The sequence below is a fragment of the Ambystoma mexicanum genome, chromosome 8 (assembly GCF_040938575.1).
Source record: "Ambystoma mexicanum isolate Mex_15411 chromosome 8, UKY_AmexF1_1, whole genome shotgun sequence".
Lineage (NCBI taxonomy): Eukaryota > Metazoa > Chordata > Amphibia > Caudata > Ambystomatidae > Ambystoma > Ambystoma mexicanum.
In genome coordinates, this window is record NC_090929.1 from 432,023,437 (window position 1) to 432,050,916 (window position 27,480).

The 27,480-nt window shown below is 50.0% G+C and overlaps 1 protein-coding gene across 8 annotated transcripts in view; it reads left to right on the forward strand.

The window, feature by feature from the left end:
• CASZ1 (castor zinc finger 1) overlaps positions 1-27,480 on the forward strand; it is a 1,374,833-nt gene that overhangs the window by 1,263,589 nt on the left and 83,764 nt on the right. For all 8 annotated transcript variants that reach the window (XM_069609955.1, XM_069609956.1, XM_069609957.1 and 5 more), the window contains one exon: positions 19,286-19,813. In XM_069609955.1, the coding sequence (XP_069466056.1) occupies positions 19,330-19,813 (484 nt within the window). In that variant the 5' untranslated portion in view covers positions 19,286-19,329. The remainder of the gene's footprint in view (positions 1-19,285; positions 19,814-27,480) is intronic.

Genomic DNA, 27,480 nt, shown 5'->3' on the forward strand with positions numbered 1-27,480 from the left:
AACTGCTCCTGCTTTGATCTAGAGCCATTTACATTTGTAACTTGGGTTATTTCTGCATATTGATTAGGGCATCGACACCCCCACCTCTTGTAAACTAAGCTTTCGAGCTCAGCCTGTTCTACCATAGGCGAGCCTGAGCACAGTTCACAGACACTCTTTGATTTGCCGCTGCCTGTAAACCCCCAGGTATGGAATTGGGGGAGGAATTGGAGATGTGGGGGGGGGGGCGCATTACGCCTATAGCTATTCCCCCACTTCTGCCTCCCCCCCAGATCGGTTCTTCCTCATTGACATTAGTGATCAAATATTGCAGAAGTCAGCAAATCAAATATATAAAGCTATTGGCATCCGCATCATTCGGCATTCGTTGTCTAGAGTGGCTGTTATTGTAGAGACGCTGGGCATTGGCACAGGCCAGGCCTCGCCTACGCCTAATGGGTGGGAGTTGGGTGGATGTGCGGGACATCCCCAGCCCTCCAAGGATCTGCCAGGCAGCCCAGTGACTCACTGGCTCTGGCATAGCTTGGCACAGATAGCATTACTGCCGCCACTCACAGCAGCGGCCCGGGCTTCTGGCCAGCTCCTTGTTAGGCCTTTGGCGCAGCGTGTGTTCAGCCCTTCAGCCACTTGCCGAGTCACCCTTGATGCGCGGTGCTCGACTACACGGTGGCAGCACGCAGTGCTGTGCCTGCAGCCGGCCAAGAAATGCCACACAGCAGCGCTGCCGCAGAGAGGATGGCGCTGCTGCTGCCACGCGGTGCTGCCTGCAACAGAAGTTTCCCTTGTACTCCACACGTGGCCGAGGCGTTCCCAGCGTGATCCGGCAGCTTGGGTTCCAAGGTGTGGCGTGTGATTCTGCAGTGTTTGTGGTGGTGTTGCGCTGTCAGGATCTGTACTACATACCACCTCCCACAGGCCTTCGCTTTACCCCTAGCCCTTGGAAACGGGTCTGTGTCACTTGCGTTGGGGTGCAAGCATGCCAAAGCCACCCGGGGAGATGCTGGTCCATTTGTTTTTGCCATTCTTGTTTTCTTCGATTTCTGGGAAAAGTAGTCTTGGATTTATAAAGCTAAATCAAAGTCCCAGATTCCAAAGAAAACAATCTCTGGCCAGGGACGTCATTTCACAAAAATGCAAGTGGTAGTGGAAGTGACATCACATGACCCTTGACCTCTGATGACATCACAGGACGTGATGTCATTTGACCCAACCCCGAAGTGACATCACGGGAAGCAAAGGAACATGACCTCTCGCCCCTTGACCAAACAGGAAGTGGCATCACATAGCATTGTTCCTAAGTAAACACCGAAAAATATGGTTAAGATATCACTGTAATGTGATATACATTTCATACAAGAATGGATCACCATATGTATGTTAATATCAGTGTGTATAGGCCCATATTACCAAGTTACTGTGAATGCAAGTAGACATCCAAGGACAAATGATAATGATGTGTTATTATAAAGCACTTAGGCTTAAGAGCTTTATATAGAACAAATATACATACAATATCACCCAACCTGTGTTGGTACTTATTTATCGACCTCAGAAGGATGAAAGGCTGAGTTGAGGTGTTTCAGAACAGACTAAATCAGGGACTCACCCCCAGAAAGACAAATTATTTGTTATTCCTATTTTTTTTTTATTTAGGGTCACTGCTCAAAGTGTTACACTAGTGCAACCCCCTATTTTTTCTTAAGAGGCTTGAACAAGAAAGCCAGCCCCTCTCCAGAAACAAAGAGCCACATGGCACTGGCCACAGCCAGCCCAGGAGCTTAAATAAAAAGGGTACTTTAGGGGTAGCAAGAGAGACCACAGGGGTCGCAGTCACGACCCCTGGCGATCCCCAAATGACGTCCCTGTCTCTGGCCCTCAATGAAGGAGTGTGCTATCCCCGGGGGTGAGATATAACCCTAGGGAAAGGTGTAGCGCCACCTATCGGACAGGGTTAGACAGAGAGGAGGACATCCCTCCACTAAACTCAACAAATGAAACCAAGCAAGCTCGGGCTGACCTATAGGGCAATCGGGCCATGCCCGAACCAAATACGTAAAATGCTAGCGTGGGACCGTTTTTTAGGTCAAAGTGGGCCACGTTTTTGGCCCATGTGGGCCACTTCGATAAGTTACTTCACCATGTGGCTAGTAGTTTTAACCAGTGTTGCTGAATTAATATTTATTTAATTCACAATTTGCATTATATTTATCAAAAAGCTCCCCCTTGGGTTCTACTGAAACAGTCTGTCACAAAAGGAATGAATTGCCATTTGCAGTTGTGGGCCAATTTTTCATTGGTGCCCGAGTCAATTGTATGCCCCAGTCCGCCCCTGCATCCAAGCATCCTTAACGCCCGCCCATCTTGCTGCCTCACTTGGCGAGCATCAAGGAAGCAGAGCGCAGGAGTTGCTTGCCTGTACCACAGTCTGCGTTCTAGGAGACGAGCACAGAGGTGAGCATCCTTAATGGCCGGCCATCTTGCTGCCTCACTTGGTGAGCATCAAAGGAGCAGAGCGCAGGAGTTGCTTGCCTGTACCACAGTCTGCGTTCTAGGAGACGAGCACAGAGGTGGGCATCCTTAATGGCCGCCCATCTTGCCGCCTCACTTGGTGAGCATCAAAGGAGCAGAGCGCACGAGTTGCTTGCCTGTACCACAGTCTGCGTTCTAGGAGACGAGCACAGAGGTGGGCATCCGTAATGGCCGCCCATCTTGCCGCCTCACTTGGTGAGCATCAAAGGAGCAGAGCGCAGGAGTTGCTTGCCTGTACCACAGTCTGCGTTCTAGGAGACGAGCACAGAGGTGGGCATCCGTAATGGCCGCCCATCTTGCCGCCTCACTTGGCGAGCATCAAAGGAGCAGAGCGCAGGAGTTGCTTGCCTGTACCACAGTTTGCGTTCTAGGAGACGAGCACAGAGGGGAGCATCCTTAGCGGCCGGCCATCTTGCCGCCTCACTTGGCGAACATCAAAGGAGCAGAGCGCAGGAGTTGCTTGCCTATACCACAGTCTGCGTTCTAGGAGACGAGCACAGAGGTGTGCATCCTTAATGGCCGGCCATCTTGCCGCCTCACTTGGCGAGCATCAAAGGAGCAGAGCGCAGGAGTTGCTTGCCTGTACCACAGTCTGCGTTCTAGGAGACGAGCACAGAGGTGGGCATCCATAATGGCCGCCCATCTTGCCGCCTCACTTGGCGAGCATCAAAGGAGCAGAGCGCAGGAGTTGCTTGCCTGTACCACAGTCTGCGTTCTAGGAGACGAGCACAGAGGTGAGCATCCTTAATGGCCGGCCATCTTGCTGCCTCACTTGGCGAACATCAAAGGAGCAGAGCGCAGGAGTTGCTTGCCTGTACCACAGTCTGCGTTCTAGGAGACGAGCACAGAGGTGGGCATCCTTAATGGCCGGCCATCTTGCCGCCTCACTTGGCGAGCATCAAAGGAGCAGAGCGCAGGAGTTGCTTGCCTGTACCACAGTCTGCGTTCTAGGAGACGAGCACAGAGGTGGGCATCCTTAATGGCCGCCCATCTTGCCGCCTCACTTGGTGAGCATCAAGGGAGCAGAGCGCAGGAGTTGCTTGCCTGTACCACAGTCTGCGTTCTAGGAGACGAGCACAGAGGTGAGCATCCTTAATGGCCGCCCATCTTGCCGCCTCACTTGGTGAGCATCAAAGGAGCAGAGCGCAAGAGTTGCTTGCCTGTACCACAGTCTGCGTTCTAGGAGACGAGCACAGAGGTGGGCATCCTTAATGGCCGCCCATCTTGCCGCCTCACTTGGTGAGCATCAAAGGAGCAGATCGCAGGAGTTGCTTGCCTGTACCACAGTCTGCGTTCTAGGAGACAAGCACAGAGGTGGGCATCCTTAATGGCCGCCCATCTTGCCGCCTCACTTGGTGAGCATCAAAGGAGCAGAGCGCACGAGTTGCTTGCCTGTACCACAGTCTGCGTTCTAGGAGACGAGCACAGAGGTGGGCATCCTTAATGGCCGCCCATCTTGCCGCCTCACTTGGTGAGCATCAAAGGAGCAGAGCGCAGGAGTTGCTTGCCTGTACCACAGTCTGCGTTCTAGGAGACGAGCACAGAGGTGGGCATCCTTAATGGCCGCCCATCTTGCCGCCTCACTTGGTGAGCATCAAAGGAGCAGAGCGCAGGAGTTGCTTGCCTGTACCACAGTCTGCGTTCTAGGAGACGAGCACAGAGGTGGGCATCCTTAATGGCCGCCCATCTTGCCGCCTCACTTGGCGAGCATCAAGGGAGCAGAGCGCAGGAGTTGCTTGCCTGTACCACAGTCTGCGTTCTAGGACACGAGCACAAAGGTGGGCATCCATAATGGCCACCCATCTTGCCTCCTCACTTGGCGAGCATCAAGGGAGCAGAGCGCAGGAGTTGCTTGCCTGTACCACAGTCTGCGTTCTAGGACACGAGCACAAAGGTGGGCATCCATAATGGCCACCCATCTTGCCTCCTCACTTGGCGAGCATCAATGGAGCAGAGCGCAGGCGTTGCTTGCCTTTACCACAGTCTGCGTTTTAGGAGACGAGCACAGAGGTGAGCATCCATAATGGCCGCCCATCTTGCCGCCTCACTTGGCGAGAATCAAGGGAGCAGAGCGCAGGGGTTGGTTGCTTGTACCACAGTCTGCGTTCTAGGAGACGAGCACAGAGGTGAGCATCCTTAATGGCCACCCATCTTGCCTCCTCACTTGGCGAGCATCAAGGGAGCAGAGCGCAGGCGTTGCTCGTCTTTACCACAGTCTGCGTTTTAGGAGACGAGCACAGAGGTGAGCATCCGTAATGGCCGCCCATCTTGCCGCCTCACTTGGCGAGCATCAAGGGAGCAGAGCGCAGGAGTTGCTTGCCTGTACCACAGTCTGCGTTCTAGGAGTCGAGCACAGAGGTGGGCATCCTTAATGGCCGCCCATCTTGCCGCCTCACTTGGCGAGCATCAAGGGAGCAGAGCGCAGGAGTTGCTTGCCTGTACCACAGTCTGCGTTCTAGGAGACGAGCACAGAGGTGAGCATCCTTAATGGCCGCCCATCTTGCCGCCTCACTTGGCGAGCATCAAGGGAGCAGAGCGCAGGAGTTGCTTGCCTGTACCACAGTCTGCTTTCTAGGAGACGAGCACAGAGGTGGGCATCCTTAATGGCCGCCCATCTTGCCGCCTCACTTGGCGAGCATCAAGGGAGCAGAGCGCAGGAGTTGCTTGCCTGTACCACAGTCTGCGTTCTAGGAGTCGAGCACAGAGGTGGGCATCCTTAATGGCCGCCCATCTTGCCGCCTCACTTGGCGAGCATCAAGGGAGCAGAGCGCAGGAGTTGCTTGCCTGTACCACAGTCTGCGTTCTAGGAGTCGAGCACAGAGGTGGGCATCCTTAATGGCCGCCCATCTTGCCGCCTCACTTGGCGAGCATCAAGGGAGCAGAGCGCAGGAGTTGCTTGCCTGTACCACAGTCTGCGTTCTAGGAGACGAGCACAGAGGTGAGCATCCTTAATGGCCGCCCATCTTGGCGCCTCACTTGGCGAGCATCAAAGGAGCAGAGCGCAGGAGTTGCTTGCCTGTACCACAGTCTGCGTTCTAGGAGACGAGCACAGAGGTGGGCATCCATAATGGCCGCCCATCTTGCCGCCTCACTTGGCGAGCATCAAGGGAGCAGAGCGCAGGAGTTGCTTGCCTGTACCACAGTCTGCTTTCTAGGAGACGAACACAGAGGTGGGCATCCTTAATGGTCGCCCATCTTGCCGCCTCACTTGGCGAGCATCAAGGGAGCAGAGCGCAGGAGTTGCTTGCCTGTACCACAGTCTGCGTTCTAGGAGACGAGCACAGAGGTGGGCATCCTTAATGGCCGCCCATCTTGCCGCCTCACTTGGCGAGCATCAAGGGAGCAGAGCGCAGGAGTTGCTTGCCTGTACTACAGTCTGCGTTCTAGGAGACGAGCACAGAGGTGACAAACAGCCAGATGCCACTGGTGCCCAGGCCGTCAGGGTGCTTGGATGATTTCATTAGTTGCGTTTAGTGGAGGGACCTCTTCCTCCTTATATATCCCTGTCCGATAGGTGGCGCAGCACCATTCCCTGGGGTTATATCTCACGCCAGGGATAACGCCGTTCCTCGTTGAGGGCCAGAAACAGTCCTGTTAGTCTTCCGATTTCATCTAAGCATCACAACTATTTGTTGACTTTTTTCACCCTTGTGTTATGGTATTGCTTTCTGGTGACAGAGTTAAAAAAAATCCTATGTGTGATAGGTTCCCTGTTTAAGGTTGTAAAGAAAACAAGACAGGATGAGCAGTACCCAGAAGATGTGTGGCATGTTGACATGTCTGGCGATGTCACCGTTTCTATGTCGGACAAGCAATGGCGACCTTTCTGCTGGTAAAATGAATGTTCTCATGGGAGCAGAGGTTTTGTTTTTCTTCTATTCATTCTCTGTTGGGCTCCGTCTAAATCGTCTCTTATTAATTATCATTAACCTGGCGGAGGCAGGCAGCCGCCAAGCCTAAACATTCAGCCACAAGTGCTGGCAGTTTTGGCTTTTGTTTAGGCATGGGATAGGCCTTTGCCAGGTACTGCCATAATGGTAACTGGATATTAAATCGCAACGTCTGGTGAAAGGTGTTAATGCCTGGACATATTATGTCATTTCCTGGCAAACACCTATTTAATTATTATACCATAACCAAAGCTTTTGGCTTTGCAAATGCTTGTTTTAACAAGAATTCAGTGCAAGGAACAGATGCAAGCGCACACTAATTACTTGTAAACCAAGTTGCTGAAAGCAAACTTGATTGAGGCATTTTTAGTACACCGAGAGTAAAGCAACAATGAAGCCATTACCTTCCAGTTGATTACTTAGAAATAAAATTGCCATCCCCTTAAAAACACAGCTAGCTCAAAGCAATCCTGTGTGGGGTGGAGGGGCAGACATCAACAAGCTGGATGTCCTTCCTCACAAATCCAAATCTCTCATATTCACTTCCCATGCCAATACCTTTGCCTTATAGTGCCACCTAATAGCCAAAATTGAAAAGTAACCACACATGGCATAGTCACTCTCTTTAGGTATGTTAGGTTATGTTACTTGCCATTTATATAGCGCTCTATATATCATTGGTATGACCTCAAAGCACTGGTAGGTTGAACGCCCTCAGGAACCATAGTTCTGGTCAGTAGAGAGAGATAGTGTTGAAGGGTGCGTGGGTGCACCAGATATGTGTGCAGCTGATGTAATTGCCGATTGGTAGCTGCATCCTAGCATTGGGTGTGATGCTGGAGATATCAGTTGGATTTGTGCAGTCTGGTGGGTGGACATCCAGACTAGGCTGTGGCTGCGTTAGACCTGAAGGACGCATATGTGATCAACTAGGCCGGAATGTGCTCAGCTAACTGCGTTTTTAGGGTGATGAGGTGTTCGTGGGGTTGTATGTGAACAGCTAGGCCATATTAATCAGGGGTATAGCCGTGTTCTAGTTGAATGATGGTGTATAGTAAAGAGTAAGCGTAGTGATGTGTTATGATTTAAAGCGCCCGAGACCAGGCATGTGAACAGGATGGCAGGGAACAGAGCGACACACGGACACATAGAGACAGGAGCTGGGTTTACAGCGACAGGTGGTAGAGGGGAATCCGGATATATATCAACCGCATGGGGAGCAGGAAGGCAGGGTCCTTCCATTTCATCCACTCCATCCACTGGGTACATTCCATCCTTCCACCCAGTCTATTTCTCCAATTCCAGCCACTCAAGCCACTCCATCCATTTCATCCATTCCACCCATTCACCCACCTCCGATTCACTCCAGCCACTCCAACCATTCTATGCACTTTATCCATTCTATGCACTCTATCCATTCCATGCACTCTATCCATTCCATCCACTTAAAGTTTCGCTAGATCTCACTACCTCTCAGTTCCTCTTGCTACTTGTCATTACCGCTCCTTAGATTGGTAACTACCTTTCTCTAGCCATCTTTACATCTTGCGGCCTGTAACAGTCCCATCCAGCCTTTCATCCACTCTATCCTTAGCTCCCGGTCAGAGATTCCTGCTTCATTTTCATAATTGGAGTAGGATCCGATTAAAGGTAAGAGTGTGAGATTAAGGCCAGTGTAGCCTGTGTGGGAGTAAGGAAGGATACAGATGCCAATGTCTCAGGGCAGGTTAGCGCAACTAGTGCTGGAGTACCAGTGGCAGCTCTACAGAGTACGAGATGAGGAAGATTAGAGCAGTCTATGTAGGAGGAAATGGTTAAAACATCCTTTATGGGCGTAGTAAGGGAGGGTTAGGCAGGACTGTGTATGGCAGGTTAGAACACCCTATGTGGGAGTAGTTAGTAAGGGAGGGTTGGGCAGGACTGTGTATGGCAGGTTAGAACACCCTATGTTGCAGTAGTTAGTAAGGGAGGGTTAGGCAGGCCTGTGTATGGAAGGTTAGAACACCCTAGACGGAAGTAGTAAAGAAGGGTTAGGCAGGCCTGTGTATGGCAGGTTAGAACACCCTATGTAGGAGTATTTAATAAGGGAGGGTTAGACAGGCCTGTGTATGGCAGGTTAGAGCACCCTTGATGGAAGAATTAAGAGGGGGTGGGCAGGCTTGTGTATGGCAAGTTAGAACACCCTATACGGGAGTAGCAAGGGAGGGTTAGGCAGGCCTATGTATGGCAAGTTAGAACACCCATGATGGGAGTAGTAAGAGGGGGTAGGCAGGCCTGTGCATGGAAAGTTAGAACACACTAGATGGGAGTAGTATGGGAGGCTAGAGTAGCAGTGTATAGCAGGTTAGAACAGCCTATATGGGCGTAGTAACGGAGGGTTAGGCAGGCCTGTGTATGACAGGATAGAACACACTATATGTGAGTAGTAAGGGAGGGTTAGGCAGGCCTGTGTATGGCAGGTTAGAACACCCTATGTGAGAGTAGTTACTAAGGGAGGGTTAGGCAGGCCTGCGTATGGCAGGTTAGAACACCCTATATGGGAGTAGTAAGGGAGGGTTAAGCAGGCCTGTGCATGGCAGGTTAGAATACCCTATATGAGAGTAGTAAGGGAGGGTTAGGCAGGCATGTGTATGGCAGGTTAGAACACCCTATTTGGGAGTAGTTAGTAAGGGAGGGTTAGGCAGGCCTGTGTATGGCAAGTTAAAACACCCTATGGGAATAGTTAGTAAGGGAGGGTTAGGCAGGCCTGTGCATGGCAGGTTAGAACGCCCTTGATGGGAGTAGTTAGTAAGGGAGGGTTAGGCAGGCCTGCGTATGGCAGGTTAGAACACCCTAGACGGGAGTAGTAAGGGAGGATAAAGCAGGCCTGTGTATGGCAGGTTAGAACACCCTAGACGGCAGTAGTAAGGTAGGGTTAGGCAGGACTGTGTATGGCAGGTTAGAACACCCTATGTTGCAGTAGTTAGTAAGGTATGGTTAGGCAGGACTGTGTATGGCAGGTCAGAACACCCTATGTTGCAGTAGTTAGTAAGGGAGGGTTTGGCAGGCCTGTGTATGGAAGGTTAGAACACCCTAGAAGGAAGTAGTAAAGAAGGGTTAGGCAGGCCTGTGTATGGCAGGTTAGAGGGAGTAGTTAGTAAGGGAGGGTTAGGCAGGCCTGTGTATGGCAGGTTAGAACACCCTATGTGGGAGTAGTTAATAAGGGAGGGTTAGACAGGCCTGTGTATTGCAGGTTAGAGCACCCTTGATGGGAGTAGTAAGAGGGGGTGGGCAGGCCAGTGTATGGCAAGTTACAACATCCTATATGGGAGTAGTAAGGGAGGGTTAGGCAGACCTGTGTATGGCACGATAGAACACCCTTGATGGGAGTAGTAAGAGGGGGTAGGCAGGCCTGTGCATGGCAGGTTAGAACACACTAGATGGGAGTAGTATGGGAGGCTAGAGAAGCAGTGTATAGCAGGTTAGAAAACCCTATATGGGAGTAGTAACAGAGGGTTAGGCAGGCCTGTGTATGACAGGATAGAACACACTATGTGTGAGTAGTAAGGGAGGGTTAGGCAGGCCTGTGTATGGCAGGTTAGAACACCCTAGCAGGGAGTAGTAAGGGAGGGTTAGGCAGGCCTGTGTATGGCAGGTTAGAACATCCTATGTGAGAGTAGTTAGTAAGGGAGGGTTAGGCAGGCCTGCGTATGGCAGGTTAGGACACCCTATATGAGAGTAGTAAGGGAGGGTTAGGCAGGCCTGTGTATGGCAGGTTAGAACACCCTATGTGAGAATAGTTAGTAAGGGGGGGTTAGACAGGCCTGTGTGTAGCAAGTTAAAGCACCCTATGTGGGAGTAGTTAGTAAGGGAGGGTTAGGCAGGCCTGTGCATGGCAAGTTAAAACACCCTATGGGAATAGTTAGTAAGGGAGGGTTAGGCAGGCCTGTGCATGGCAGGTTAGAACGCCCTTAATGGGAGTAGGAAGAGGGGGTGGTCAGGCCTGTGTATGGCAGGTTAGAACACCCTTGATGGGAGTAGTTAGTAAGGGAGGGTTAGGCAGGCCTGTGAATGGCAGGTTAGAACGCCCTTGATGGGAGTAGTTAGTAAGAGGGGGTGGACAGGCCTGTGTATGGCAGGTTAGAACACCCTATGTGGGTGTAGTTAGTAAGGGAGGGCTAGGCAGGCCTGTGTATGGCAGGTTAGAACACCCTAGCAGGGAGTAGTAAGGGAGGGTTAGGCAGGCCTGTGTATGGCAGGTTAGAACATCCTATGTGAGAGTAGTTAGTAAGGGAGGGTTAGGCAGGCCTGCGTATGGCAGGTTAGGACAACCTATATGAGAGTAGTAAGGGAGGGTTAGGCAGGCCTGTGTATGGCAGGTTAGACCACCCTATGTGAGAATAGTTAGTAAGGGGGGGTTAGACAGGCCTGTGTGTAGCAAGTTAAAGCACCCTATGTGGGAGTAGTTAGTAAGGGAGGGTTAGGCAAGCCTGTGCATGGCAGGTTAGAACACCCTATGTGGCAGTAGTTAGTAAGAGGGGGTGGGCAGGCCTGTGAATGGCAGGTTAGAACACCCTTAATGGGAGTAGGAAGAGGGGGTGGTCAGGCCTGTGTATGGCAGGTTAGAACACCCTTGATGGGAGTAGTTAGTAAGGGAGGGTTAGGCAGGCCTGTGAATGGCAGGTTAGAACGCCCTTGATGGGAGTAGTTAGTAAGAGGGGGTGGACAGGCCTGTGTATGGCAGGTTAGAACACCCTATGTGGGTGTAGTTAGTAAGGGAGGGTTAGGCAGGCCTGTGCATGGCAGGTTAGAACGCCCTTGATGGGAGTAGTTAGTAAGGGAGGGTTAGGCAGGCCTGCGTATGGCAGGTTAGAACACCCTAGACGGGAGTAGTAAGGGAGGATAAAGCAGGCCTGTGTATGGCAGGTTAGAACACCCTAGACGGCAGTAGTAAGGTAGGGTTAGGCAGGACTGTGTATGGCAGGTTAGAACACCCTATGTTGCAGTAGTTAGTAAGGTATGGTTAGGCAGGACTGTGTATGGCAGGTCAGAACACCCTATGTTGCAGTAGTTAGTAAGGGAGGGTTTGGCAGGCCTGTGTATGGAAGGTTAGAACACCCTAGAAGGAAGTAGTAAAGAAGGGTTAGGCAGGCCTGTGTATGGCAGGTTAGAGGGAGTAGTTAGTAAGGGAGGGTTAGGCAGGCCTGTGTATGGCAGGTTAGAACACCCTATGTGGGAGTAGTTAATAAGGGAGGGTTAGACAGGCCTGTGTATTGCAGGTTAGAGCACCCTTGATGGGAGTAGTAAGAGGGGGTGGGCAGGCCAGTGTATGGCAAGTTACAACATCCTATATGGGAGTAGTAAGGGAGGGTTAGGCAGACCTGTGTATGGCACGATAGAACACCCTTGATGGGAGTAGTAAGAGGGGGTAGGCAGGCCTGTGCATGGCAGGTTAGAACACACTAGATGGGAGTAGTATGGGAGGCTAGAGAAGCAGTGTATAGCAGGTTAGAAAACCCTATATGGGAGTAGTAACAGAGGGTTAGGCAGGCCTGTGTATGACAGGATAGAACACACTATGTGTGAGTAGTAAGGGAGGGTTAGGCAGGCCTGTGTATGGCAGGTTAGAACACCCTAGCAGGGAGTAGTAAGGGAGGGTTAGGCAGGCCTGTGTATGGCAGGTTAGAACATCCTATGTGAGAGTAGTTAGTAAGGGAGGGTTAGGCAGGCCTGCGTATGGCAGGTTAGGACACCCTATATGAGAGTAGTAAGGGAGGGTTAGGCAGGCCTGTGTATGGCAGGTTAGAACACCCTATGTGAGAATAGTTAGTAAGGGGGGGTTAGACAGGCCTGTGTGTAGCAAGTTAAAGCACCCTATGTGGGAGTAGTTAGTAAGGGAGGGTTAGGCAGGCCTGTGCATGGCAAGTTAAAACACCCTATGGGAATAGTTAGTAAGGGAGGGTTAGGCAGGCCTGTGCATGGCAGGTTAGAACGCCCTTAATGGGAGTAGGAAGAGGGGGTGGTCAGGCCTGTGTATGGCAGGTTAGAACACCCTTGATGGGAGTAGTTAGTAAGGGAGGGTTAGGCAGGCCTGTGAATGGCAGGTTAGAACGCCCTTGATGGGAGTAGTTAGTAAGAGGGGGTGGACAGGCCTGTGTATGGCAGGGTAGAACACCCTATGTGGGTGTAGTTAGTAAGGGAGGGCTAGGCAGGCCTGTGTATGGCAGGTTAGAACACCCTAGCAGGGAGTAGTAAGGGAGGGTTAGGCAGGCCTGTGTATGGCAGGTTAGAACATCCTATGTGAGAGTAGTTAGTAAGGGAGGGTTAGGCAGGCCTGCGTATGGCAGGTTAGGACACCCTATATGAGAGTAGTAAGGGAGGGTTAGGCAGGCCTGTGTATGGCAGGTTAGAACACCCTATGTGAGAATAGTTAGTAAGGGGGGGTTAGACAGGCCTGTGTGTAGCAAGTTAAAGCACCCTATGTGGGAGTAGTTAGTAAGGGAGGGTTAGGCAGGCCTGTGCATGGCAGGTTAGAACACCCTATGTGGCAGTAGTTAGTAAGAGGGGGTGGGCAGGCCTGTGAATGGCAGGTTAGAACACCCCTAATGGGAGTAGGAAGAGGGGGTGGTCAGGCCTGTGTATGGCAGGTTAGAACACCCTTGATGGGAGTAGTTAGTAAGGGAGGGTTAGGCAGGCCTGTGAATGGCAGGTTAGAACGCCCTTGATGGGAGTAGTTAGTAAGAGGGGGTGGACAGGCCTGTGTATGGCAGGTTAGAACACCCTATGTGGGTGTAGTTAGTAAGGGAGGGCTAGGCAGGCCTGTGTATGGCAAGTTAGAACACACTAGATGGGAGTAGTTAGTACGGGAGGGTTAGGCAAGTCTGTGCATGGCAGGTTAGAGCACCCTAGATGGGAGTAGTTAGTAAGGGGGAGTTAGGCGGGCCTGTGTATGGCAGGTTAGAACACCCTATGTGGCAGTAGTTAGTAAGGGAGGGTTAGGCAGGCCTTTGCACGGCAGGTTAGAACACCCTATGTGGGAGTAGTTAGTACGGGAGGGTTGGGCAGGCCTGTGTATGGCAGGTTAGAGCACCCTATGTGGGAGTAGTTAGTACGGGAGGGTTAGGCAGGCCTGTGTATGGCAGGTTAGAGCACCCTTTGTGGGAGTAGTTAGTACAGGAGGGTTAGGCATGCCTGTGTATGGCAGGTTAGAACACCCAATGTGGCAGTAGTTAGAAAGGGAGGGTTAAGCAGGCCTGTGTATGGCAGGTTAGAGCACCCTTTGTGGGAGTAGTTAGTACAGGAGGGTTAGGCAGGCCTGTGTATGGCAGGTTAGAACACCCTATGTGGGAGTAGTCATGGAGGACAGAGTAGCCGGTGTCGCTGCTGGTTTAGGCTCCAAGGTCGATAAAACGAGGCAGGCGAAGCCCAGCTCCAAGGTCACTTCCTGGAATAAAAGCAATAAAGCGTTTTATTGATAAACTGCAAGAGGGCGGAGGGCTGAACCGGCAGCGGCCTGGTAGAGCCAGGGATAATGCAGGCTTACCTCCCTTGCTGGTCTCATCCTCTGGAGCTGGATAAAAGTACCCCCGAAGAGGGGAGCAGCTGCTCCTAGGGCCATGGGAAGGCCCCCTGCATTGAGGGCTGCTGGAAAGAAGTTCTACCAAAGGAAGGAAGCACTGCTTTCCAGCCTCATCAGCCGGCCACTGCTCGCAACCCGTTGAAGCCACCCTTCTCCTCCTGGCCCCTATCCGCCATTCACTGATCTTTGTGTTCCAGAGAAGGATTCATGTATGCAAGAGTCATAGCGGGTAATTCCAAGTTTAGCAGGGGGTGTAAATAAAATTGGCAACGTATTACCACCAATTTTACTGCACCGCCGAGTTTGACCATGGAGTGGAGGATTTAGTTCCAGCATAGTGCTGGAGTTAATCCCCCACAAGCCAGTGCCAAAAAAAAGGACATTTTCCACAGGCGGAATTACCGCCTATGGTAATTCAGTCTCATCTGCAATGGACTGTTTCCTTCATCAAGCCCCATCCTGATCACAGGCTCTCCTAGATTTAGTGCCTTATAACCTCGTCATGTTGATCAATAACTCTCCTAGCTGTGACACCAAGCTGGGGACACTTGCTATTCACAGACTCTCCCGGGGGTAGGTTCCTTCACCAGGCCCCATCCTGATCACAGACTCTCCTAGGATTAGCGCCTTATAACCTCGTCACGTTGATCACTAACTCTCCTAGCTGTGACACCAAGCTGGGGACACTTGCTATTCACAGACTCTCCCGGGGGTCGGTTCCTTCATCAAGCCCCATCCTGATCACAGGCTCTCCTAGATGTAGTGCCTTATAACCTCGTCACGTTGATCACTAACTCTCCTAGCTGTGACACCAAGCTGGGGACACTTGCTATTCACAGACTCTCCCGGGGGTCGGTTCCTTCATCAAGCCCCATCTTGATCACAGGCTCTCCTAGATGTAGTGCCTTATAACCTTTTCATGTTGATCACTAGCTCGCCCAGCTGTGACACTATCCTAGAGCATCTCGCCATTCACGGGCTCTTCTGGGGGTCGGTTCCTTCATCGAGCTCCATCCTGATCACAGGCGGTTTGGCAGAAGTCGCGCGCCCTCTCAGGGCCCGCTCTGGCTCTCAAGCTTAAACTCTCAGGCATTGTTTGAAGAGGAAGTTCCCTCTGTAAATACAGAAGCTGAGAGTTTGGACTGGGAAGGAGATGAAACTCTGTTTGGCAGGTAAGATTTATAAATGGCTTCCTTAAATTGATGTAAAATAAAAGCATTTCTGTTTTGTAGGATAAAATAAACGGGACTGTTTATATGAGCAAGAACCCGTAAACACTGTAATTAAAGTAGAGTAGTCTGACGGGTCAGGCATAAGGGGGGTTGCATTAACATCAGTGCTCCCGTCTGAAAAGGAGTGGGTCCTTTTGATCAGTACCCAGTGATTTCATTGCTGAATACGTTTTCAGTGCAAAGTATTCTTCAGCGAGAAATTCCCCTACAACATATAGTTTACAAAAAGGTAGGGGCTGTAAGTTTGGGAAAGTGGATAACATTTCTTTAGGGGTAGTACTGGGGGTAAATGGAGGGCTGCAGGCCTTTCCCCCTCATTTTGCTGCTGGGTAGAATTTAAACGATTAAAATTCAAAAATGAAACATTTGGGGATGAAAAATTCAGGACGAAAACATGGAAGCCTGCTTAGCCATAGGTCCACTACCTGTCTAGGTGTGTGCCGGCTTAACCCATAATGCTCTTGTCCAACAGGAAGAGAACTGGTTTCCTGGAATGTTCCTGTCTGACAGGGGATTGGCCCGTGTTACCCTTACTGCCCATGTTCAACTGGGAGCGGCCATCTTAGTGTCCAACAATTACTGGGTCTGGATCACATACAACACCTTTGTCCATAAGCCGTTCACCCTGATGCCCTCTCTGACAAGGAGTGGGCCCTCCATGCAAACAATAAGCCACTCCTGCATGTAGCGTGCCCTGGTTAAGCGTAATTCTGCCAGAGTATGCTTCCTGGTTACCCATGAGGATGCATGCTTAACAGGGAGGGATCTCTGTCTACCCACACTGCTCTTGTCCAATGGGGAGGCTACCTACTTGATTTTTCTTCATTATTTAAAAAAAAATGTATTTATAGTGCATATGGTTAAATAAAAAATATTTTACACTTCAACTTAGTTTACATAAATAGTAAACAAAACAAGAAGTAAAAAGGCAAACATGCAAATCATAAAAATGTTACACTTCAACTTAGTTTACATAAATAGTAAACAAAAAAAGAAGTAAAAAGGCAAAAATGTATATCACACAAGAAACATTTCCTTTAAAAAGGACATAGCAATTAAACTCAGATAAAAATAATAAATAACCTAAGTACACAATGGCAACAGTTTCTGCTCTGTAATCCATATGTAAAAAGCCTCTGCAGTTACTACCAATGCCCTAGCCGAGGAGACGTGTGCCCGGAATTCATCAGTTTCTGCTTGGGATAGGTTGCAAACATCAGTTTCTGCTTGGGATAGGTTGCAAACATCAGTTTCTGCTGGGGATAGGTTGCAAACATCAGTTTCTGCTGGGGATAGGTTGCAAACATCAGTTTCTGCTGGGGATAGGTTGCAAACATCAGTTTCTGCTGGGGATAGGTTGCAAACATATTTCATAGAACCCAACCTATAATATTTCCCCAATTTAGGACCAGGGATTAAAACATGTGCTGCCTCATTTTGAGTTAGGCGTTAAGTGGTAAAATTGGCGGTAACTGAGTTACTGCAGGCTATTTAAACGAGCACCAGTGTAGGATAATGTGGGGGGGATATTAAAACACGGGCGCCTGATAAAACCTCTGAAATGGGGATCATTTACCTTAGTGATATAACAAAAAGGGGTAAGATATAGAAGGTTTTGTTTACATACTCTGCATAGGATTTGTTTGTAAGCAGTGTTTCCAAGTTGGTCATGCGATCCCAGTCCAAGGCTTTGGTTCTCATTTTCTTTATTAATGCACCATAGTTGGTAGATGCTGAAAGAGTCCAAGCAATATTCACATGACATTTCTCACAGGTTTCCACAAACTCACTTGGCGTCTTCGTTATCATCAAAACAGATTTATCATATTTGCAAATAGGCAGGCTAGGGATGGACTATTTTATTTGGATCGAATGTTCACATATACGCTACTGCGGGCTACCTTCCACAAAGTGTACAAGGAAGAGCCTCCTAACTCGCTGCAAATGGCTTCAACAGGTGACCCAGAAAGGCCGAGTGTAGGGTGCCAAAGTTTGCCCTCTATGAGATTTAACCAAGCAACATGCCTCTCAGGGAATCGTTCCATGCCTTAAGGTAGACCTGAGATTATACTTGTCCTATACATCTTCCAAAGGCCCTCAATGAAAAGCCGCCCTTAGAGACTATGGGCCTCATTCTAAGTGTGGTGGTCCGGAAACAAGGGTGCCAGTCGCATGGCACTGGCACCCTTTCCGGACCGCCACACCAACTGTGCCTTTCCGGGGATGCTGCACCCAACATGCCTGATCTGCCAGGTGCAATGGCCCCAGACGGCAGAGTTTTCACAGAAGCACCAGCACTGTTAACAACATTCCTGGTGCTTCCATGAATCCATTCCCAAATCCACCACCTGATATCCAGGGACATTACAAGTCCCGGCAGCACCGGGATATCCAGTGGCAGATTCGGTGTTACGAGGACGGCGGCAAATCACCAGTAGCATCGGCAGGTTACCACCGTCCTCGTAATGGGGCCCTATGTAGCTCTTTCTACATTTGCAAAGAGCCTTGCGTCCTTACTGGTTTCCATGTGTACCCTACTAGGATTACTATCGAGGAGGACACCAAAAGAGTTAACAACTTCCATTGACACATCACTGATTTTCTGCTCTCTTCTCACACGACCGTCAATAATCAGTATTTATAGGAATAGGTCAAAGCTGAGACAAGTGGTTTGGTGAAGTCTCAAGTGAGTGGACAAGGGAAGACTTAGTTGAGAGGCCTAGCAAAGTCCCAAGTGAGTGGAACAGTGAATGATTAGGTGAGGTGTCTGCTGATGCCTCAGGTGAGGGGACAGGAGGTTTCTTAGTTGAGGGTCTGGCAAAATCTCAGGTCAGGGGTCATGGAAAGTCTTATAGGAGTTGGCAGTTTATGTCTTAGATGAGGAGAGCAATGGCGACATCAGCGGAGTGAAGCAAAGTTTCAGTTGAGGGGACGAATGAAGCCCCACGTGAGGGGACAGGTGGAGGATTACATTAGGGGTGCAGCAAATTCACAGATGAGTATGCAGGTGGAGACTTAGTGCAGAGGTCAGGCGAAGTCTCAGGTAAGAGTTTAGGTGGAGGCTTAGCTGAGGGACCCAGTGAAGTTTTAGATGAGAGATGCACTAAAGTCTCAGGTTTGGGGACAGGTCGATACTTAGCTGAGGGCTCTGGTGAAGACTTAAGTGAGGGGACAGTTGGAGGCTTAAGTTTCCCCTCACCTGTTCCCTCAACCAATCTCTTGGTTGAGGGGACAGGTGGAGGCTTAGGTAACTGATTTGGCAAAGCCTCAGGTGAGAGGACCGGTGGAGGCTTTGTTGAGGGGGCCAGCAAAATCTCCAGTAAGAAGTCCAGCAAAGCCTCAGATGAGGGATCCAGCAAAGTCTCTGACAAAGGGAGAGGGGGAGGCTTAGTTGAGGAGTTGAGTAAGTTTCCAGGGAACCAGTGGAGATTTATTGAGATGTTTGGTGATATGTCAGGTGATGGACATGTGGAGGTTCGGGTGAGGGATCTGAGAAGCCTCTATGTCATCAAAAGCCATCAAATGTGCTAATCTAGTGGCGATGTGCCAGGAAGACCCTCGTGACACTAAAGAGTGGGTGGCATTTGATGTGTATGTTTCCTCCAGTAAAGGTTGTGAGTGGTGGGGGGCGGTCCTGAGGTTGCAGGCTGTTTGATAGTAGGATAGCTTGGAATACAAGCTATGGGGAGTAGAAGATCCTGGAGCAAAAACATGTATATAAAGAGGGATTGTGTTGACCCTGTGGGTAGTAGTTTACTAGAGTAGTGTACTGAAGTACAATCTATGACTAATATGGGGGAATGGTATACAGTCATTGAGTAATACGGGGCCTTGGAGTAATGGCCATGGGTAGTATTATGCTATGAAGTGCAGGCTATGTTTTGTAAGAAGTCTTGGGGTAGAGGTTGAGGCTTGTGGTACTGCTCAGAGCTAGTATGGTGCCTGAGTGCACAGTCCTTGTGGATAGTAAGCGGGTCTTGTCATACAGGCTCTGCATTTTCTACTGATAGTGAACTGTGATTCACAGGTTGCACTGCATATCTAACTCTCTGTTCCTTTTATCTCTCTCGTTCCAGTTGAAAGAACCATATGCACTGATACAACCTCAGGAAAATCTAAGATGGCTGCCAGGCGTAAAGGCGGCCTGAAGGTGAACGCCATCTGTGCCAAGTTGAGCCGCCAGGTGGGTTCGGACATAGGGTCAGAAGTGACACCGGATGCAGACCCGGAGCTACCGGAGAGCTGTGAAAAGGAGCAGCCCCTCAACACGGCCCCCTCGGAAGGACTGAATGTTGTCCAGAGGATAGACGAGGACAAGCGCAGGCGAGAAGTCATCGAGAAGTGGGTGAATGGGGAATACACTGATGAGCCCCTAGGCCGGCGGAAGGTCGAGGGTGCTGATGCTCCCCCTGAAGGGGTTTACATGGTACAACCCAAGGGCTGCAGTGATGATGAGGACAATGCAGATGACCCGGCAGCTCCTCAGGGGTTACAAGGTGGCAGCTTCTTGGGCAGCCGGGATTCAAACGGAGCCATTGCCAAAGAGGAGAGCATGACAGCACCTGGGGAGGCCATGGCCAAGCCAACCAGCCTCTCTTCTTCAGGTGAGGTGCCCACTTGCTGTAGCGGATACATTACAGCCCAGAAAGAAATCTAGGTCTAAACCCACTTCTTATACTTTGCATGCCCACCTAGACAACACCAGCTCTGCAGAACGTTGATTGCCAGAGAAGAGGGAATCTTAGAGGAGCCAAAGAGGGCGACAGAGAGCAGAGAGACAGTGTTGGAGCAGGCCAAGCAGGAGATGAAATGCAAAGTGGTGGAAGCCATTGGGCAGTATTGTTCAGGGGGGGAATGGTGGAGAGCAGTGGAAAGTAGTGGCACGCAAGAGGTAATTATGAAGCACTAGCACAGTGGATGCGAAATCTGTTGTAGGCCAGCCTAAGGGTGTGCACAGTTCATTTCTTCATGTCTCGGGAGGATAGCTTAGGGGCAACGTGTTCGCCTTGGAAGAAAGACGACATGGAGCAACACAGGTTCGATCCCCGGCTCCGCGCTTACAAACCTCTGGGTAGTAAGTGTGTTATTAAAAAACGATTACAATGTACTAGGGGTCTGAGGGGAGTTCATCTCTACTGACAGGAAAAATAAACAGAATAGAGGCAGAGGCATGTAGAACCGTCTCTATGCAGATCAATTGGCAGAGCGGCAAAGTGGAGGGGTGGAGTCATGCTAGCCATAAGATGCTGGTGTATATCAGGAGGCTGGAGGTCCATTGTCATCAAAGAGGGCAGATGCCGGTTTAGGTGAATCATAGCAGTAGAGCAGTGGCGGGGTGTGGTGATGGCAGAGGTTAGACAGCGGGCAGGTAGACTAGGAAAGGGGAGGACGTTAGATTGTGTGGCAGGGAGATGCAAACATGGAGGCTGTAGTCATAGGAGAGGGTAGATGTTGAGGCAGATAGGTACATTAGGTTTGTTGAAAAGCAGACAGCGTACAGAACAACCAACTGACTGACCAAGAGTGTAGGCAGGCAATAAGTGAGCAGGCCAAGAAAGCAGGAAAGTGCAAGAGAGACTCATGAGGGTGTGGCACTGCAGGCCTGAGAGGCTGGCTATTGCAGGTATTCTAGATGTGGGGAAGAGCGCACTAAGGGGTGGGGCCTGGATGGATTAAATTCTTACAGAAGCACTGGATCGATGAATGGTGTACATGCAGAAGCCTAGCTTGCAACATCCCTTTAGCTCTCACCCAGGGGACAGACATTCTAGCAGTTCTGATGTGCACCCTAGAAGCCGGTTATTCAATGCAGCTGCTGTTTGTGCAGGTGAGTGCCTTTGTCTGACAGGTAGGTGTCTGGTTTCTGGACTGCCAGGTTGTTGGCCATCCTAGGTTTTGGGTTAAAGCCTAGCACAGGGTGGTGATGCCTACAGAAAATGTTAAAAATTCATGTTTTCCACAATGCCCAAATGAATATAGATGGGCAGCCTAGTAGTTTTTCTCTATCTGACTTCTACAACAAGAATCATTAAGCTTCTTTGTATTTGCCCTCAAAACCTGAAAGGCGTGCCCTTGACCCTGAGTGGCTGGATGATAGGATGATAGACTCGGGAGGATAGCTCACGGCAACGCGCTTGCCTTGGAAGCAAGATGATGCAGTGCAACACAGGTTTGATCCCCAGGTCCGCACTTAGAAACCTCTGGGTATTAAGCGCGTTATAAATAACCAATTACATTTATATTTACACGTACATCCTTTACACTCACTGGATGTTAGAATTGGCCTGTGATGTCCTTTCTAACCCTGACACCCCTATAATGATCAGGTGTCTGAGTCAGTGCTTTGAACGTCTGACTTGGGATCCACATGGACATCAGAACAGGGAGATTCCAGAGTAGGGCTTTGAAATAGTGCTTAATTTCCTGCTAGCGGGGATAGCCTAGGACAAGACCACTGGGCCTCTGTAGTCTGCATCTGCCTATGTGCCTACCAAAGAGGAAACACCCATCAAAAAGGGTATTACCCAAATTGATCTTTTAAAACTGACCTTTTGTCCTAATTGACCTAATTATAGTGGTCCTAACTGACCTTCTCCACAATTGAACTTTATATTATTTTAGTTATTTATATATGTATTGGGTTGGTTTTGGATTATAAATAATATAAGGGGACTGGGTGGGGGGCTTCAGGGGTTTTGGATTGGCTGGGGGTTGCAGGGGGTTCTCCCCGCATATATGTCCTAATTGACCTTTTAAATTAGGTCAATTCTCCCGAGGTCAGTTGTGAAAAGGTCAATTAGTATACATCCTCAAAAAGACTATGACCTGTTCCGCTGGTCGACACCATTCTCCAACAAGCCCAATGGCATTGGAAAGATCTCAGCAGATCCAGTTTCGGGAGGTAAGCAACGACTTCACGAAGGCCACTGTGAGCATCTATAATCCCCCCTTGGCTGGAGCATATACTCACACACTATTCCAAGCTATCGTGACCACCCTACAGCAGTGACTGCCTGATGGCAGCACCCAAGGATCGGACCTGGATGCCTGCTGCCACTGCTCATGACAACACTGTAAATCACAGAGTCGTTGGAGTTCTACGACGTGAGCCCCTTTTTCAGTGCCAACACACCCCAGCATGTTCCTTTTACCTGACATGGCGCCTGGCCCATCAGTGAGGTCGAATGCATGTGCCTCACAGTGCCATCACCTTGTTCTTCAACTGTCTTTCTGGTACTTAAGATGTCCCGCTCTGCATGGTTCGTCTGTGTGGTCTTCTTCTCAACCGATATGGCCACTGCGGCCGATGGAATCAAGGGAATCTGAAAATGGCAAAGGCAAGGCTCTCCCCTCAAGGAACCAACTAGGGACAACAGTGACCTGCACCTGCAAGTGCTCTGATCGTTCCTGGATCAAAGGAAGCTAGAACTCTTCATCCACAAGTCCCCGGAAAAGCCCAAAGACAACCAATAGCACTGCCTTGGCACGCCCCCTTTGCCTAATAGTCCAGCAGGGAGCATCCTTGCTCAAAAGAAAGAATGGGGACTATGAAATTCACTCCAGGTCCCCCACAGGCAGTGGTAGAAGTGTACCGAAAAAAGTAGTGGAACTGTGGTCTCGGCAGGGGAGAGGGTAGGCGGAAGCACAGTGCAACATGTGACAAGGTGTTGCGGCCGGGGCATCCCAATAGTCTAAGTGACAAGTTAATGCTCCAATTACAACTTTACACTTGCACAGGGACATGCATGGACAAATCCTCTGTGTGGAATGGTGAATTTGGTCGTAAGAAGTAGAGGAATGGTAAAAAGAAAAAAAGAAAAGTAGTGCAACACCGCTCCTGACCATTCCCACTCACTTCGATCACTGCCCACAGGAGACATGGACAACAGAGACCATGAACCCAGTGTACAGAATAGACCTCAATAGGAAAGCAAGGCCATCAGAAAATTGCACTGACCCAATCCATTCATATCACTGTGTTAGCCCCTCTTTATTGTAGAGCCTTTTGGAGGACAGACCACTTCATTGGTTAAAGTTAGAAGGTGGTCCTATTAGATTTACTGTAGTACAATACATATTCTCATATTCTTGCTGGGGTGAGATTAAAAAGGTATGAATTCTCTAGGATAGCTAACCCTGGGTGGAACTTCATCTCGACTGAACTCACTGCATTGTGTTCTATTGTATCTGGAGGCACCCCACACACCCATCCTATGCAAAGCCTGTGCCTTGATTGCAGCTACCACAGGTGAGTAAAGGCCCACCCCAACCTCTGCATAGTCCATGGGTTAGGAGGAGGTATACCAGCCTAGAAATGTTATATATTGTACTGTTATTTCCCTATAAAACCAGACCTTGTGGGGTTTTGTATGTGCCCCAGGATAAAGGCCAGGATCTCCATGCAGGAACTTCTCCCAGTAAGAGTTTGCCCTTAATGAGCTGAGCAGAGGTGTGTTGTCGTCACACTTTAACTCCTTGTCTATGAGCATGGCTGTGTCTGCATCTAGTTACATGTGTAGCTAGGTTTCGGGGTGCACCTCTGGTGCACAGGAATCCTCAGCAGGATGGTCTAGGCTCTGCCCTGTGGGATGACTCCCCAATGGTGTATGTGCTTCCACTGTATGTAAGAAGACTTGGGCAGAGTGAAATCTAGAATGGTCTTGGGTCCGCCCTGTTAGAAAATACAGAAATGATGGATACGCTGGACAGGTCTAAATGCTGCCAGTGGATGTCGTAAAGCTGAGATCGTCGCGGTAGGCAGTGTTTAAGAAGGCCTCAGTGTTGCTATTGGATTAAGAATACCCACAACATAGCAGTTGCCTGAGAAAACACTGTGGTGCTGCCCTGATAGGTAGGCCCAATGCTGGAGGGGTCGGGGGGCTCTAGAATGGTCTTACTTTTGCCAGTGAATATAGAGAACACAGTATGGAATGGGAGGGGTGATCTTAGAGCTAACCTAGTGGCTGGAAGACCCATGAGCGGAGCCGGCAAAACAGTCTAGATGATACCCTGTAGGTAACAATCCAAGAATTGAGAGATTTTCTAGAACAGGGCGTCTGCAATCTGTGACTTCAGATATTTAGGACTATGATTCCCGTGCAATCTGTGGCTCTCCAGATATTTAGGACTATGACTCCTGTGCAATCTGTGGCTCTCCAGATATTTAGGACTATGACTCCCATGGAATCTGTGTTTCTCCAGATATTTTCCGAGCCGGCGGGCCATTAACGTCGAATGTAATGGCGTTGTTACTTTTTTCAATCGGCTTTTGTTTTCCCGGTTGAAAAAAGCAGGATGTTCAAGACCCATGTTCTAGAATGCTTTAGATCCTGCTCATGTAGCTATCATGCCAGTGACTGAATGGGGAGTCTCACGAATGGCCTAGGTGCCGCTTTTCAAAGAGCGAAGCATAGGACCGAGCGGGTCACTAGAATAATCCAGATAACACCCATCTAGGTCAGAGCCCAGGACATTCTAGAGGAGGGGGCTCTGGTAGGATCCAGCTGCTACCAATGAACGTGGGATGTTATGGTGCTGACAACGAAGGTGGGGGTTTCTAGAATAGTTTGTGTGTTGGGGATTTGTGTGTTGGGGATTGGTACCTAGGATTGTGCGCGAGCTCTATAATGGTCGAGTTGTTGCCCTTTTTAGGTCTGAAGTGGGGGCGCTACTTCAGATTGTAGGAAGTCCACAGATGGAAGAGGATGCCCTAGCAAGATTGGGTACACATCTTGCAGGTAGACCTGAGGCCTAGTCCTGGGGCTTGCCTAGAAGATTGATTTAAGTATAGACCTTGTAGGTGGGAAGCACAGGGATAGAAAGATCTTGGCTAGGTGCTGCCCCTGCTGGCAGGAGGTGAAATAACAACTCGTAAAATCAAACATTCACGGCAGCCAATCAAGACGGGGCCAGAACTTCCAACTTGACACCGCCTTCAGAAACGCACTTTGAAGTGCCCACAAAAGGCCATGAAGCGCTGTATACATCACAGAAATAAATAAGCAAATTAATAGGAAATCTGGGACTTGGGGGTTCTAGGAGCTGCCCTTGAGGGCACTGAGCACAAGACTGATGAAACTTTTTGGCAGGGGTGGAACTCCGGAGATTTCCCGGTAGGCCTCTGCACCCTGGGCCTATTTTATTTGCAAATGTTCTCATAGGAAAAGGCTTGGGTTTCCTCAAAGTGTGTAATATTGGGCAACGTTGAACATTATTTCCTGGGCTTCTTTTGGTTCCCAGTCCAACCCAGATGGTTTCGCCTGGCTGAGATCTCTAGGGCTGCGCCTGCACACTCCTCTTCACCCCTGCAGCCTCCCTTACACTAGAGTGCGGGTGTCTTGCTTGAGCTGCCTCATTCTGGGGGGGGAGCGGAGGGGGCCTCCCGCCTGCGAGATTACTGACAGGGCACATAATTATGCATCTAAGATATAAACAGAACTGTTTAATTATCCTTTGCCACATCAGTGACAGAGTAATTAACAAACATTGCGAGATCAATAAAAAGAAATGTGACCTTCAGCCGCTCTGATAGGGAAGCCCTTCCCTCCCAGCACAAGGTGACAATGGCCAATGCACATGGACGCCCCCAACCACCAACGGTGAGCACGGACGCCCTGAGCCCCACACAATGAGCGCGGCCACCGCCTGCACCTGCATGGCTGCAAGGCATCACCCGCCCTGCACAGACTCTACTGTGAGGACAGACTTCCCCAACCCTGCACATCGAGGACAGACGCTTGGAGCCCAACACAGTGAGCCGATACTTTCTAACCCTGCAAAGGGAGCACAGGCACAAAGAACCCTACAGGGTGAGCAAACACTCCCCCAAACCTACAAAATGAGCACAGACACCCAGGAGCCCTGCACGGTGAGCACAGACTCAACCAGCTCTACACAGTGAGTGCAGACTTCTAGAGTCCTGCACAGTGAGCACAGACTCCCACAGCCCTGCAAAGTGAGCACTGACACCAGCAGGGAGACAAGGCATCCCTAGCCCTGCACAGTGAACACAGACACCCAGAGCAAACACTACCAAGGCCCTACACAATGAGCACAGACATCCAGGGGCCCTGCACAGTGATCATAGACTCCTCCAATCCTACAACTTGAGGATAGCCACCCAGAGCCCTACACAGTGAGCACAGACTTCCCCAGCCCAGCAGGGTGAGCAGACACCCAGATACCTACACCGTGAGCACAGTAGACAGTGTGACAAATCACAGTGGTCCAGGGATGAATATCGGTTTCTAAACCATCAATCAGCCCCACACCTCTAGTACACCAGAAGGGATCCGAACAGACTGGAAACACAAGCAAATGATAAACCTCATTGTCCAATTTTGGTAATGTGGACAGAACAGCAGGCTTATCTCTGCAAGGTCGTGGATCGTCGGTTCGTTGCAACAGAGCGAAAATACAATTATTACCCAATGATAAAAGGGACTGTCCAGTCAAGGTTGTATAAAAATATCTACTTTATTATTGTCACGACAGACAGTTCAAGCACACTAAAAAATACAACCCAACCTGTAAAGGAATGCAGAGGACAGACCGTTTCAAAGTAGGAAAAGGGATGCACTCTGGATACTGACAGGTGAGTAGTCGGTATAGTAATTGGTTTCAACTCAAAGGGAGCAATGGATCTTAAAATGTCACAAGGGGCCTTCGGAGTAGGACCAGGAGGACAGAACCACAATGTACCTTGTGCTTGTAGACGTTCTTGGTGCTCGACATGGTTGAGTCCTTTTCAGGGCACTTTGCAGCTTCTGCGACAGAGTTCAACATGGGAGACAGCTGCGGGTATGAGGCGGCAGGCAGTTCGGCGAGCCAGACTGGACAGACGGCTGCAGGCTGGCCTACACAGTGCTCGGGGTCAGGAATCGTCTCAGTGCTGGTCGGCGGTTCTGAAGCACTGATCGAGCCGTCTCAAATGGCATGAGCAACTGCGGCATAACAACAGTCAGCAAAAGTTGGTTGCATCTCGAGGGGCTTGATTGGCTCACAAAATGTCCTTTAAGACGGACGCCGGGTGATGCCTGTCGATGCACTCCTCCTAGCTTCTTCACTGGGCTTGTGTCGTCCTTTAAGGCGGATGGCCCAAAGCTGAGGAGAGTGCTGCAGGCAATAGCCTTGTCCTTGGTTTGGCTGAGAGACTCTCTGGCACTTCCCACCTAGGAAGCTTCCTTGCAGAGTCTAACAGGGCACCCTGTGTGCTGGCTGGGTGCCAGTTCTGGAGCTGCTGGAGGGTCCTCTGGATTCAGTATCTCCCTCT